This window comes from Anolis carolinensis, chromosome 3 (assembly GCF_035594765.1).
Source record: "Anolis carolinensis isolate JA03-04 chromosome 3, rAnoCar3.1.pri, whole genome shotgun sequence".
In the NCBI taxonomy this organism is placed as follows: domain Eukaryota; kingdom Metazoa; phylum Chordata; class Lepidosauria; order Squamata; family Dactyloidae; genus Anolis; species Anolis carolinensis.
In genome coordinates, this window is record NC_085843.1 from 87276494 (window position 1) to 87292203 (window position 15710).

The 15710-nt window shown below is 39.5% G+C and overlaps 1 protein-coding gene across 8 annotated transcripts in view; it reads left to right on the top strand.

Moving 5' to 3' along the window:
- The window catches only part of cfap47 (cilia and flagella associated protein 47), a 411656-nt gene that overhangs the window by 66996 nt on the left and 328950 nt on the right, over nucleotides 1-15710 (top strand). For all 8 annotated transcript variants that reach the window (XM_003218926.3, XM_062977173.1, XM_062977171.1 and 5 more), the window contains exons 22-24: nucleotides 440-602; nucleotides 6810-6910; nucleotides 9662-9821. In XM_003218926.3, coding sequence (XP_003218974.3) covers nucleotides 440-602; nucleotides 6810-6910; nucleotides 9662-9821 — 424 coding nt within the window. The remainder of the gene's footprint in view (nucleotides 1-439; nucleotides 603-6809; nucleotides 6911-9661; nucleotides 9822-15710) is intronic.

Consider the following 15710-nt stretch of genomic DNA (forward strand, 5'->3'; position numbering starts at 1 on the left):
AATAGAAATACTTATTAGTAGTTACTCCTGAATATTACGTTCAGCTTGGAAAATATGTGCCTTTGAATATTGTTTGCTGGATAATATAGTATTCCTGTCAGGGATACTTCAAGTGGCTGAGAAAAAAGAAAGTACACATTTACTAAATGAATATTTTGCCTGGATGGATAGGTACTGACTAATGTATTTAATTTCCTCTAGAAATGTTAAGGTATTGACAGTTGTATGATATTGATTTCTCTTCTCTTTGTTGTGATAAATGCTACATTTTTATGATTTCTATGATTTGATTGTGATATGAATTTTCCCTTCCGTGTTTTGTGACTGATTCTTGTCCAAGTGCAAAGTCTTTAGAAGCCTCAGGCATTCAGGTGAAATTTTGATAAATTATTGATATCTGCTGTTGCCTAAGAAAGTGACTTTTTAATGCACCCTCTAGGTGGCAGCCTATGACTTCAATCTTTTAATAAGTATTAATGTAGCTGAACTCCCATCTTTATTGAGCACCAGGACAAGTCATGCTGGCTCAGCAAAGCATATCATTGTCCCACGACCTCAATCATTGACTATACCTACTCGGATATGCAAAGTTCAAGCAACTGGTATGTACATTTTAACATAAGAACTGTGTATATATAGAATGTGGCACACCATCCAGTTCTTGGTAGAAGTAGGGAAATTATTGTCAATTAAAAGATTATATTTTAGTTTTGACGTTATAATCAAGAGATAACTTTGCTTTTTTTTTTGTTGAAATTGATGCCAAATTATATTCAAAAGTTATCAGTGTGTGATGTATGGGTAAGGAAGATTGCCATGGCTATGTTTTTGATCATGATAAAGAATTATGCACAGTTTTCTTGCCAATGACATAAGTAATGTAACCTATGATCTTCCATCTTCATATTTTATTAAAGCAGAATTGTTTTGATGAGCTTAAATTTAGTACTTCAAAAAGAATATATCTTGTATAATAGGGGTAGAAGAAGGCTTGCATTTTAAAGTTATCCTATAATACCTGCTCTTTTCTTCTTGTTGACAATCCTGAAATTGCTACTGGTTATATCAATGTAATGCTGCTTTCTTCAGATGGCTACTGCATCCATTTGCTTCTTCAGTTATTGAAATCTGTGAATTATTGGAATATTAGAGAAACACTGAAGTGAAAAACACCTAAAAGCTATCTAATCTAGTGCTTTGTCACCCATCCACTGTTTTTCACTTTTGTTTGTCCTGAATTGTTAAAAGAAATATTAAAGCCCAGGACACAAAAGTAGAAAAGAAAGAACCAAAAAGATATGGGGAACAGGTCAGCCAAGACATGTCAGCCCAGAACGGGACAGGTTGCAAATCTGAGTACAGATATGTTCCCATTCATTTTATTCATTTTAGCACACACTGTATATAATGAGGACTCGAGCATCTGTAGATATTGGTGTCCCTGGGTGGTTGTAGAATCAAATTCTAGTGCATACCAAGATCCCACTGAAGGGATTTTTGTAAGCCACTATTGGAGCCATTTTTATTTAACAAGTACATGTTCTTTAAATAGACAATACTAAAAAAATCCAGACAATTGGGATGCTATTCAAGTATAATGATGTGATTAGGTGTGTTGATAGAAAAGCAAACCTGTGCAACATCATGTTGACCTGCTCCTCCATTTTCTCTCTTCTTTCTATAATGGAAAAGGAAATGAAAAGCTTCTGATTTTTAACTAACACTGTATCTGAATGTGTGGAATTACAGTAGTGTCATAAGGGTAGTGTCATAAGTCAGGAATATGTTCACTCCTGTGGAAAAAAGTGTATGTCTTGCAAGACGGTCAATCAGCGCAAGGCTAGACAAAGAAACCAAACCTTCAACATCTTGTAGTGCTTTCCAGCTATACTTATTTTGAGATCTAGAAAAGATCACTTCCAAATTATATCGGTTATATTGTACAGCAAACAAAAAGAGTTTGAAAAAGAAATCTGAAATCATATGTACAAAACTAGGTTTCCGTTCAATTAGACAAAGTTTCTCCAGAAAACAAAAAAATCTATAAAAGGCAGTTTGCTTCACTGAGGAAAAAAAAATAAAGTGTCTTGTTAATGAACAGGCCTGCATGGCCCACAGCAGGGACACTATGAACCTGGACAATAACATTGTGAATCTATTCATCTGAGTGCAGAGCCAGGCAGAGCAATTTGTTTTTTCACAAGTCCTTTCCCTCTGACTTCAAAACCCACAAACATGATACAGTTCTGTATTGATTTGGAGACTTTCTTCTGACTTTTATTATTCAAGGAATATTTCAGGGACATTGACATCATCCAAGACCACAGCTTGCAAGTATCACTTCATTCGCCACACCATGACAATGCATATTACTTCAACACATAGGAAAAGCACAACAAAAAGAACTATGCAAAGACTGGCCCTGAAAATTGGAACATGGAATTGGATTTCTGCATATAGAATGCTTTTGCCCCTGCTTCCAGACTGTGAAATCAGAGAGAAACCCAATTTATCACAAAATCTCAGCTATATGAAATGGGATGCTAAAGATTGATAAAGGAGCCATGGTCATCTTGAGCAAGTTGAATTGTATACAGGAGATGGAGAAAAAAAAAGTTTAACACCATATATAATAAAAGTTTTTCTAAAGATCTCACTGATGAATACGAGGAGGAATTACACAGATTACTCAAAGAATTTCCCATTGATGTACAGAACCAATTCTACATGGATATCCCCAGAAAACTCAAATAGGCACCTTCTATCTGCTATCCAAAATGCATACAGTGTTCCCTCACTACTTTGCGGTTCACTTTTCGCGGATTCGCTGTTTCGCGGTTTTTCAATAAACTCTAAAAGACTATTATAAATCATAAAAATTACAATTTACAGCCTAAGGAAGGGAGGAAGGAGAAGCTGGGGGGAGAGAAAAGAAGCCCAAGTGACAACGGGAGGAGAAGGAGGTGATTTATCAACACACGATTGGTTGATAAAGACTTAAAATAGTGTATAACTACTAAAATAATGTATAAAAATTAAAATAAATATAGTATCCCTATTTTCACTTATTGCGGGAGGTCCTGGAACCTAACCCCAGCGATAAGATGTTATATAGGTTATAAAGAGCACAACATTAGACAAATTTCCTTTTATTTTTATTTCTGTTAAGAATTAAGAATACCTGATGCAGAGCCATCAATAAAGAAATAATAAAGCATTTGCCGCTTACCAGAAGAAGGGTTACCGAAACTGGGATAAAACCCGGGAACCAGTTGAGTATTGTTTCTGTGAATGTTATATGTATATGATGCTCCAATATACATATTGTGTACACATCATTTCTACATGCCTGGAAGCTTTCTGGAGCAGCGTAATGATGGCCCAGCAAGTTTTTACTTCTTTTAAGGGCTTTTTTCATGGGGTGTGGGTGGGATGGGTGCCTTCTTGGTTCTCTGACTCATGGAGACAGGAGAACCAAGAGAGTTGTGGTGACTGACCCCCAGGAGTCAGTCCCCAGAGGCCCAATACCTCATTAGACCCGGGTCTTTCAGGAAGGCCCGGGTCTAATGGGGTATCTAAGTAATTTGGAACAAATCATGGTTTACCTGCTTTGTCCCAAATTAATTCTTTTTTACTGGAGACATTGTTTGGATGCCCCCAGTAAAAACCCGACAGGTTGTTTGGATGCCTGCCAGTTTAAACCCAGCATTTTGGGGTCTGTCTGCAGGGACCCTCAGAAATCTAGTCTCTCTTCGATGTGCAACAGTAATATTATAACTACCTGGACATATGGAAAATAATCACTTGGGAAGTCTCATAATTATTTCAGCAGTTTTGATCATGCCATCAACCTGAGCCTTGAATTGTACAAGTTCACTTTTTTGACACTAAGCACCTTTCTATACCAAAGGTTTACTCATTGTTATACCTAATTGTGTACTTTACAACTTGAAAATATGGGCAAATCTATTGTTTACAGTTAATTCCTCCAATTCATTTGCATCAGCACTTGTCTGACCAACAAGACAGACTCAAAACCCAGGATTTGAAGCAGGAATATCTCAAACTACATTGCTCGCCCAAGGAGGTAAAAAAGCAAATCAACAAGCCAAGACTGGTACTGTAGGACAATCTATTGCAAAGCAGACCAAAAACACAAAATGATGGAAGACCACTTGTCCCTTACAGTTTTTAGCTGGGACTACTCAGGTGTATCATCAGTGAGATACAGCCACTTCTGCAAAATGCTACAACCCTTTCACAAGCTCTAGATGTCTGCCCTTTATTGGCTTATAGTCACCCTCTTAACCTTAAACAACCATTCATCCGCAACATGATACATAGCAACCGTACAATTAGGGAATAGCAAATATTAAATAGTACATGTAAAGCAAAACACAGTTGCTTCAGGATGGAGAGATATAAACTATAAATGATGTGCTTGAATGTGGGGTGACCTACAGAGAGGCTGAAGTGGAAAATTGGTCTTATACCCAGTTGTCCACCCTTGCACTATAATCAATGTTTCTACTCTCCAGCCTAAATGTGGTACTGTTGCATTTTTATAAAGTTGTTTCTCATTTTTAACCTAATTTGTTCCCATCACTTTGGGGTTGTTATTTTATTTAATATATAATACCATCAGATATTATATCCTATCTTCTTCTTTTTTCTACTGGTATGTTAATAAGGAAGAATACTCAGCCTTTTGTGGAATTACATTTTTCAGTCTGCTATAAAGGAGATAGCATGTGTGTGTATTTCACTAGTATTATTTCAGAGTGTAGAAATTGAATGTTTAAATACTGTACACCCTTTCATATATCCCTGCCAGCATGGTTTGAAGGAAAAATGTTAGTAGGATCTACTCATAGATAATTAAAAACAACTTCTTTGGGCATGTACAGCATCTGATCTTTGACTTGCATTTTGAAATGTCATGGCTCTTTATAATTTAACCTTTTTTGCTGTGATGAACATATTTATGCTACCTTTAATATTTACTGCTTTTGTTATGTTGCTCTATTTTTTACTGCTTGTATCTAAAAGTAGCCTTTCTGTCTTCTTCCTCATAGAAATGTCCAAGAGTCTGAGTGTGTAAATAGATTGTTGCTGCTCTTTCCAGTGTTTGTGTTCAAGTTCATATATTATTTCTGGATAATTAAAACAGAGTTTCGTATTTGATTTCATTGATTCTTTGTCTATAAATATCAGAATTTCTTTCACTTTTAAAATATCTTGGCTAATGCTTTTATTGATTTAGTTTATCATTTGATAGTCATATCACTTTGTTGGCTCATATTCTATAGTATTGTAGTAAATATTGAGGTTTGGGTGCTGATCATGGCAGTCTCATGACTACACTCGCAAAGAAAGTTCTTTCAGATAGAAGTGTTGATCCATACCAGCAAATTACTATTCAAGACAAAGCCAACCAATAGGAAGAGCTAGCTCTATATATATATATATATATATATATATATATATATATATATATGTATATCGTTGGTGGAATATTCCATTTTTATTGCAATTGCAGTGTAAATTGCAGCTAAACTCAGATGGGACAAGGGAACCTGAGCGGACTTAGTCACACATGATGTCTTTATTCATCAAAAGTTTTGTCTCTCTGACCTGTGGGTTCTAGATTCATTCTGTGGGTATTCATAATCCCCTTGTGATCAGCCAGTGTTGTTCCTCCTTTATTATTTCCCAAAGATTCCATACCATTTTCTAAATTTGTGAGATTACAGTTTAGTCTTCATAAGAACCTGAATCTGTATTAGCAGTGTTTTACGTTAGTTCACATTTCCTTAACCTATTGAATTCCTTCACTTTGTCAATAATGTATAATGCATAGTTCTCTTTGAAAAAAACAATTGGGAAATTTTTGACTAAGTCTAAAGACTGAGAGGTAGTATTTAGAATAGGGCCTAATCCAGAATGTGACTTGCAGAAAATATTATTTTAGATATAAAAATTGGCACATCCTTGCAAATTGTGCAGCCTTTTTCAGAATATTTTCCTCTTAAAAAACCCAAAAGAATCAAAGTAATGACTGTTAATCAGACAAGATTACCTGTTATGGAAAAAAAATAAAATGAAACCAAAAAATATCTGGCGGGAGCAGAGAATTCCAAAGTAGATGTTAGATAATGTCATAGTCACAAGTAACCAGAAAGTCCTGGAATTTCAACTCTGAAATTTGACATTATTATGCCACTCGTTAGGACTCATTTGAACCAATGATTTGCTAATTTATTTCATGTTTGTGCTTCAAATAATGATTTGGAAACAAGACATTATTGATAGATTGCAATTTCAGTTATCAGGGCAAATTATGATTTCAAAAATAGGAAGTGGAAGCCGTGAGCAATGAAGAAGGAGCATGAAAACCTCATACAATCTCCGAGAGTGGTCAAACTGATGTCTAGTACAATCTCTAGTAAGAATTTTAAATTGAATAGGATAAAAGTGTTTATTTTATGTTTTCAAGAGCAGAAGAAGTCTGCCCTGTGTATTTACTGGGGTTAAGGGTGCAGGACCCCCTCTCCCAAAGTGGAAAAATGCATACATTTTTAATACCCAAGAGTACACATCTCTAAGAATCTCAAGTTTCCCCAACATATAATTTATTAAATCTGCAAATAATCTAATCCACAAAAGTTAAATCTGCAAATGTGAAGGGCCAACTGTATGTCAGTTCCAGGTACAAATGAAGTGGCAATTGTTACTACTAATAACAAAAACTTTTAAAAATATTTCTTGTGAGATTAAATTTAAATGTATATTTGTGCTTCTGTCTCCAGTGTTGCTGCCACCATTGCAAGTTTCTCCTTTAGAGCTCTTTTTTCAATATAGTATGAGAACTATCAACTTGGGTGTTGTAAGTGACAGCAATAACATAAAGGTAAGCATAACAGTGATATGGGTAGATTTTTTCCATTTATTCTTCACTATTCTTTAGATTTTCTGAGAAATCTATCACTCAGCTGGCCACCCATCTTCTCCTTCTCAAATCAAATCTTTATATTATTTATTTTGCTTTTCCATAAGAGAAGAGTAGAAAAGTGTAAGAATGACACTTCTCAAAAGTGAATGGCAGCAATCACGTATAACAATTCTAGGAGCAAAACTCCACTTTCACTATTATAATCCCAGGAAGGGAATATTTGAGGGAAATTCTGTAATTAGAAGGTGAAAAAATAACAATGGAGGAATAGAGAAGATGCCTGAGAAATTATGAACAAATCAGTGCAAGCCTTTGGCTTTAACAGTGTCCAATTTCTCCTTTGGTGCAGCCACAAGTTTAGATTTGTTCCTGTTTTTTACAACCGCCATTTATTGTCTTGTCTGGACCAAGACAAGACTATGGTTCAGGAAGTTAGTTTCAATTAACCATATTTAAGATTAACTATAGTTTAGGATTTGGACAGCTAAATAGGAGCTAATTTAAAATAAAATCAGCTTTCCTGTCTCCTCATAGAGGCCATGTAGTGGGAAAGAGTGCAAGATTCCAAGGTTTCCCCAGGTTAAATCACATTATTGTAAAGCATTGCCAATTGTCTAAAAGAGGCTATATAGTAAAAAATGTTTTGTTTCTGTGCAGCATGGTGATTAGTAATTTAACAATAGAAACACGTTTCCCTTTTCATGGAAGAGTCTCTCAGACCATCCTCCCACCTCCATTATTAGCTAGAAATGTAGACAGTGTTTTGAAGAATTCATCAAAGCAAGTGAACCCTTAGAACAGTGGTTCTCAACCTGTGGGTCCCCAGATGTTTTGGCCTTCAACTCCCAGAAATCCCAACAACTGGTAAACTGGCTGAGATTTCTGGGAGTTGTAGGCCAAAACACCTGGGGACCCACAGGTTGAGAACTACTGCCTTAGAGGAATATTTTATTTTCTGTAAGGTCTAGAATAAGTTATCGTTTATTGGGATTTCTTAATTAGAATTTCTAAGACATATATCATGCATCAATGTTGGTTGTTTTCCACACAAGCAAAACTCTCAATTGAGCAGAAGTTCTGAGTCCCTGTTAAAAAGTTTTCTGTGATGCATATTTTGCAACTTAGGTTTTGCATGTCATTAAAATGCTACCTGAATGCCAGGTAGCATTTTGAATTTTTTGAATTTTGTTCTCAATAAAAAACATTATTTTTTATTTGTCATTTTCTGGTTCTTTTCTATTAAGTGGGTTGCTCTTACTCTAGAAAAGGCCAGGTAATTTGTTGCTTTGTGTATACCAATAAACTATCCCTCATTATTAGTCGTCTTCATCTTGGAAAGAAGTCACGAGTGGAGTGCCGCAGGGTTCTGTCCTGGGCCCGGTTCTGTTCAACATCTTTATTAATGACTTAGACGAAGGGTTAGAAGGCACGATCATCAAGTTTGCAGATGAAACCAAACTGGGAGGGATAGCTAACACTCCAGAAGAAAGGAGCAGAATTCAAAACGATCTTGACAGACTAGAGAGATGGGCCGAAACCAACAAAATAAAGTTCAACAGGGACAAATGCAAGATACTTCACTTCGGCAGAAAAAATGGAAATCAAAGATACAGAATGGGGGACACCTAGCTAGACAGCAGTACATGTTAAAAAGATCTTGGAGTCCTTGTGGACAACAAGTTAAACATGAGCCAGCAATGTGATGCGGCTGCTAAGAAAGCCAATGGGATTCTGGCCTGCATCAATAGGGGAATAGCGTCTAGATCCAGGGAAGTCATGCTCCCCCTCTATTCTGCCTTGGTCAGACCACACCTGGAATACTGTGTCCAATTTTGGGCACCACAGTTGAAGGGAGATGTTGACAAGCTGGAGAGCGTCCAGAGGAGGGCAACTAAAATGATCAAAGGTCTGGAGAACAAGCCCTATGAGGAGAGGCTTAAAGAACTGGGCATGTTTAGCCTGCAGAAGAGAAGGCTGAGAGGAGACATGATAGCCATGTACAAATATGTGAGGGGAAGCCATAGGGAGGAGGGAGCAAGCTTATTTTCTGCTGCCCTGCAGACTAGGACACGGAACAATGGCTTCAAACTATAGGAAAGGAGATTCCACCTGAACATCAGGAAGAACTTCCTCACTGTGAGGGCTGTTCGGCAGTGGAACTCTCTCCCCCAGACTGTGGTGGAGGCTCCTTCTTTGGAGGCTTTTAAACAGAGGCTGGATGGCCATCTGTCGGGGGTGCTTTGAATGCGATTTCCTGCTTCTTGGCAGGGGGTTGGACTAGATGGCCCATGAGGTCTCTTCCAACTCGACTATTCTATGATTCTATGATTCTATGATTCTAGTCCATTTGACAAGATGGATAGTAATTGGAGTATAACACTAGTTTTCCAGTCTTCGAAAGCTTTTGGAGAATATTAATATTATTCTGTTCAGTAAGTATGATGTTGTAAGTCTTGCCCAGGAACATGGAAATGTGCATAACTCTGAAGTGCTGAACAGAAAGGTATTGGAGGATAGTACTGGAAGACATAGCTAGGAAGGTGTGACCACATCACCTGATGCAGGTTCTTGTTCTGTGTTTGAAATTTGGACATGGGACATGGAGCTATTCAACAAGTATCTCTCTAACATTGGCTATTAATTGTCCATAGAGAAGCCCCATGGTATTAGGGTAATGAAACTGATAATGCTCTTGTTTTTTTTTTCCAGAAGTTACACCTTGAAAATATCTCAAAGAAAGACATTACTTGGAGATTTGATCTTGATGCTGCTGGCAAAGCAGTGGATGATGGTATCTTCAAATTTAGTTTATATACTGGGGTTCTTCGTCCAGGTCAATATACAGTTGCTACTATTTGTTTCTGCCCATGTAAGTATTTTGTTTTAGTGTAGTCTCCTTATTCTGTGGCCTAAATCAGCTTGTTTATCCCAGCTGAAGTAAACTCATTCAATTAATAAAATTTTGTTGTTGTGTGCCTTTAATTTAGTGACTTCTGGTGACCCTAAGGCCGTGGTTTTCAACCTGTTAGTCCCCAGGTGTTTTGGCCTACAACTCCCAAAAATCCCAGCCAGTTTACCAGCTGTTAGGATTTCTGGAAATTGAAGGCCAAAACATCTGTGGACCAACAGGTTGAGAATCACTGCCCTAAGGCAAGCATATCATGGCACCTCAGGTAAAAGAGGACTAATTCGAGACAAAGCAGGTAAACCCTACTTTGTCCAGAATTATTTAGATATCCCATTAGACCTGGGCCTTCCTAAAATGCCTGGGTCTAATGGGGTGTGGGCCCACAGCCCATCTTGGTTCTTTGAGCTTGATGAGCCCAGAGAACCAAGGAGGGCAATCACTCCCTCCCCAACTCCCCACAAAAGTCCTGAAAAGAAAGAAAAACTTATTGTACTGCCATTAGGCCTCTCTGGAGGCCTCCTGGCATGTACCAATGACATGCCAGTAGGCGGGGGGGGGGGGGGGGGGGATCTGGAGAGGCCTAATGGTGGCTTGGTCAGTTTTTATTTTATTTTAAGGCTTGTGGGGGGATACTTACTTCACTGGAATGGGGACAACCCCTCGGGAAAGCCCAGCAGGCTAACCACATTAAACTACATTATATGCAGTTCAAACTTTATTACATTTTAGTGTAGATACACCCTATTGAGTTTTTGTGGTTAAACAGCGATTTGAATGTTGCTCTAGAATTTTAGTCCAATATCCAAAGTATTACACCATGTTGGCTCTCCTAATGGAGTTTATAGTGTACCATTGCTAATTGTGGGGCAGACAGATTGAGGTTGTATGCTTAAGATCATGCCTTTCAAATGGTTTTATATAATTTATAGAAGATTTACTATGCATGGTAAATGTTTATTTTATGTGCCTGACCAAGTTGTTTATTTTATTAAAACAAACATAATTTTCCTACAATATCTAAAGCAGTAGATTGGTAAAGGAAGATAGAAATTAGAAATTTATTCTGTATAAATGACTGTGTTCCCTGAAAATTGATTTGATGCTGCACAAATTTGTACTTTTTGGTGTGCAAAATAATTATAGTTTTTGCTGTTATTGTGTTCTGAACATGCCCACTATTTTTACATATACAAAGAAACTTAGGAAAGAGAACATTATTTTCAAAAGAAATTAATCTGTTTTGAGACTTTCCTTCTTGGAGTATTAGAACAGAGATTTTTTTTAAATGTTTGAAAATATTCTTGGGCCCCTTCTACATTGCCAGATAATCCAGTTCAAAGTAGATAATGAGGATTTTATACAGCTGTGTAGAAGGGGCTTTAGTTGTTACATTTTCCTTTTATACTGTGTTAAACACAGAATTAAGAAACATTTCTCTGCAGCCCAAAGCAAACTTGAGTTGCCTCCCCTACATCAATTTAAAAAAGATTGGTAGAGAAATGGTTAAAAAAGGGCAAATCTACAGAACATGTCTTGTCCAAAGCTTATCTATGTAAGCTTTGGATAGCATAGAGAAAGATTAACACTTCGTGGGCTTTGTGTGTGTGTGTGTGTGTGTCTGTGCTCCTGTTCCGAAGATTTCACCTTGCTTTCTATCCCTGCTGTAATTTGAAAAAAATGGCTTTCTGTAGAAACAAATATTGGTTATAAATCTTCAGTGGAGACACCTTGCCCATGATAACTCTTTCAGGAGTGAATTTCCCTTCTGAGGGGGAGATTTCTCTCACATCCTGTTGTCTTTCTCTCCCCCACCATTCTTAACTATGAATCATTTGTAAGTCAGGTGTTTGTTAACTGCCTGTACTGTAGTATGATTGCAGCCCATTTATGATGGAATTTCTTATATTAAGTCTCTGCAGTGTTGCTGCATTAACTCATAACTTGGTCAACACTTTCAACATTTTCTTTACATATTTACAGTTCTTAGTTATTTTCCCCAGAATTTGCCTTGATGCTATCTGTTTGAAGTGCTCATCCTTGATATGCAAATATTAGCACTTCAGTTTTGTTTTTCAGCATCCTATTCTGTATTCATTTCCAGATATGTCCTTTTTCAATATTCCCTTCCATGTTTCCAATATATTGACCATGTAGAGGTTTATTTTGTGAAGTTTATGACTTTTTCCCTAAACAAGTACTTTGTTTCTTTAGTGTTCATGTTATGATTGAGCCTCATGGCTCTGTTACTGGCAGACGTGGGCGTAAGACTCCTCGAGAGTCAGATACTCTCGAGGAGCGAGAAAGAAAGAGACTGCGAGATATCTTTGCAGCACCATCTGACGAAGAGTCTTTTGAGGGGTTTACGGAGAGAATGGAGGAGGGGCTGGTTAGCTCGGAGGAGGATGAGATGGATTGGACTCGGGTGAGGGAGGAATTGGGTGCCACTGGCAATGATGGGATGGAAGATGAATGGGGACCTTCAGGATTAGACCCACGGACAAGCTGGAGGGATGGGACGGGATCCACAGCTGGGGATGCTGTGGGGCGTAGTCAGAGGTGTTCCAGCTCTGATGAGGAAAGTGATGAGGAAACGCCCGGGTTAAGGAGGGCAGCTGATAGTGATGAGGATTTGTAACTGGCATAAAATGAGGCTTGGGAGCAATTGCAAATTGCGTTGGGCAAGGTAATCTGGACGAACGCTTGGGATCTGTGTGGGACGCTTTCCTGAAGACTGGTGTGTTTTCGTGTGCTGATACGTAAGTTGTTTTGGAATTTGGGGTCAGACGGCGGGAGGAATTGTGTGGGCTTTTGTTTGTGCAAACTTGTGCTTAATCTCATTAGCTTTGACCTTCCGTCGTCTTCTTGACGGACGCCATCTCCTGCTTTGGATTTCGGACTGAACTGACCACGGCTTGACTTCCCCCTACTCGGACTTGGTGAAACTACAAACGTTCTGCTTCTGGCTTGAACTACGGAAAGGAACTGGGTCTACTCTACTGCTTCAATCCTCGGCTGATCTGTGTGTATTGGAAATCTTGCCTGCTGTGTGGAGGAGTGACTCAAGTTACTCAAAGCACAGTGCTGGCAGCAGAGAGGAATCTGCTGCCAATTAATTGCATTCTTTTGAACACTTTGTTCCCCGGCTTCTGTTTTGTTTATCCCCAGGCTGAAGCAAGCTGTTTTGTTTTTACCCGGATTAAACTCCGGTTTAATCCGGTTTATCTTTTGAACGTTTTTCCTTGCCCCTTTTTGCTTTTAAAGGCTAATACTGCCTGGCCCTTGTATTTTACGGGCATTTTGAGTTCTGTTATCCAATAAACTCTGTTATCTTTGATCTTGTGGCGTTCTGTCCTTGACAGATTGCCCAACGCCATAAAAAAGGTTTATTGCAGTAATAAATCCCGTCAGGAAGACGATGGATGAGTTAAGGGCTAAGTTCGATCAATTACAAACGGCCTTTACTGTCAGTCAAACAGCTAATGCTGTTAAAGGACATGTTTTGACTCCTGAACGCTTTGACGGAACCAGGTGCAAGTTGCCAACTTTTTTGGCACAAGTTGAGCTTTATTTTTCCCAGCTCAGTGCTCATGCTTACCCTACAGACACTAGCAAGGTGGCATTTATTTTGAGTTTGTTGACTGGTCCTGCAGGACAATGGGCCACTAATTTAATTTTGGGAAATGACCCAGTCAAGGACAATTTGAATAATTTCAAGAAGTTACTAACTGACACTTTTGGGGACCCTCTCCGCACGGAGAATGCTGGGTGGGCTCTGTATCGGTTGAAACAGGGAAAGGGGACTGTTTTGGATTACTTAAATAAGTTTAATTTGTATCGCCACCAGCTGGACTGGGGGGAAAATGCATTCATGCTTTTGTTTACTGCTGGGTTAAGTGATTATCTCCAGGATGAATTAGCACGTTTGGAGCCGGCTGAGAATTGGGATGCCTTAGTAGCTAAGGTGCTGCGTTTGGACGCCAGGTTCGAGTCCCGTAAACACTCGAAAGCAATGTGTGCGCCACCTATGCATGTAACCAGGGCACCTGTGGTGATGGGGGAAGAGCCTATGGAGCTTGGGGTCTTTAAAAAGCTGTCTACAGAAGAAAAGAACCGCAGGAGGCAGCTGGGGTTGTGTTTGTACTGTGGGAATGCTGGGCATTTTGCCAAAAACTGTAATGTGAAACCTTCCCAGCTTTCGGGAAAAGGCCAGCCCTAGTGCGACGTGAGTCCAACGCATTAGGGCTACTAAAGCAGTCAACTGAGGGGAGGAAGCATGTTTTCGTACCCATTACATTATCTGTTGGGGGAAAGGAACTTGTTTCTACTTTGGCACTGCTGGACTCAGGGGCTACGGTCTCTTACGTGGATATTGAGTTTGCTAGGAAGCATGGCATTCCTAGAGTGCGCAAGGCATGTGACGTGTGGGTGGAAGGAACAGATGGGAGACTGCTGGAGACTGGGGTGGTTAACCATGAGACCTCAGCAGTAATGTGGGAGGTGCAGGGAGTAACGGGAACGTTTGTGTGGGATATTACAAGCTTGCCCAGGTACGATGTGATCCTGGGGATGGATTGGCTAGCTGTAGTAAATCCACAAGTAGATTGGGTGACACGTAAGTTGACCTTAAAGAGGCAGGATTGTTGCACTCTGAACGTTTCTCAATCTGATATGGAGGGAGTGCCTGCTGAGTACGGGGAGTTCTCTGATGTATTTTGTAAAAAAGAAGCGGACAAGTTACCGCCGCACAGGCCGTATGATTGCGCCATTAAGCTAGCGGAAGGTGCGAAATTGCCAGCAGGAAGGCTGTATGCCTTGACTGTACCGGAAAGGCAAGCTTTGCGAGAGTTCCTAGATGAAAATTTAGCCAAGGGGTTTATTCGCCCATCTAGCTCTCCAACTGCGGCACCGGTATTCTTTGTAGCCAAAAAGACTGGGGAACTTAGGTTGGTCTGCGATTATCGGATCCTAAACAAATACACCATTCGGGATAGGTACCCGCTGCCTTTAATCTCGGAACTGTTATCAAGGGTGCAAGGGGCTAAGGTCTTTACCAAGCTTGACCTGCGGGGGGCGTATAACTTAATCCGAATACGGGAAGGTGATGAATGGAAGACGGCATTTAACACGTGCTTCGGATGCCACGAGTTCCGAGTCATGCCTTTCGGACTTTGCAATGCGCCTGCGGTCTTCCAGAGGTTCATGAACGATGTGTTTCGGGACCTAATTGACCAATTTTTAGTGATTTATTTGGATGATATCTTGATTTTTTCTAAGGACGAGAAAGAACATCGTCAACATGTCAAGCAGGTTCTGCACCGTCTGCGGGCTAATGGGCTCTTCACCAAGGCTTCCAAGTGCGTCTTTCATGTGCCTGAAGTGGAGTTCCTAGGTCATGTAGTGTCAGGTAGGGAACTTAAAATGGACCCACATAAGGTTGACGCCGTCAACTCATGGCAGGAGCTTAAGACTAAGAAGGATGTGCAAAGGTTCTTAGGATTCGCTAATTACTACCGGGAGTTTATTCCGAATTTTGCAAAGCTCACGGTGCCTTTGACGCAGCTCCTGCGTAAGAAACAGCCATTTGTGTGGGGACGGGAAGCTCACGACGCGTTTTTACAACTAAAGTCTAGCTTTCAATCAGACAACATACTAACACATCCTGATGTTGACAAACCGTTCGTGGTAGAAGCGGACGCTTCTAGCTACGCGTTGGGGGCTGTATTGTCTCAGAAAGATTCCTCAGGGACCTTGCATCCCTGTGGATTTTACTCACGACAACTAACACCATTCGAGCAGAACTATACCATATGGGAGAAGGAGTTGTTGGCGATTAAGGTGGCGTTTGAGGTG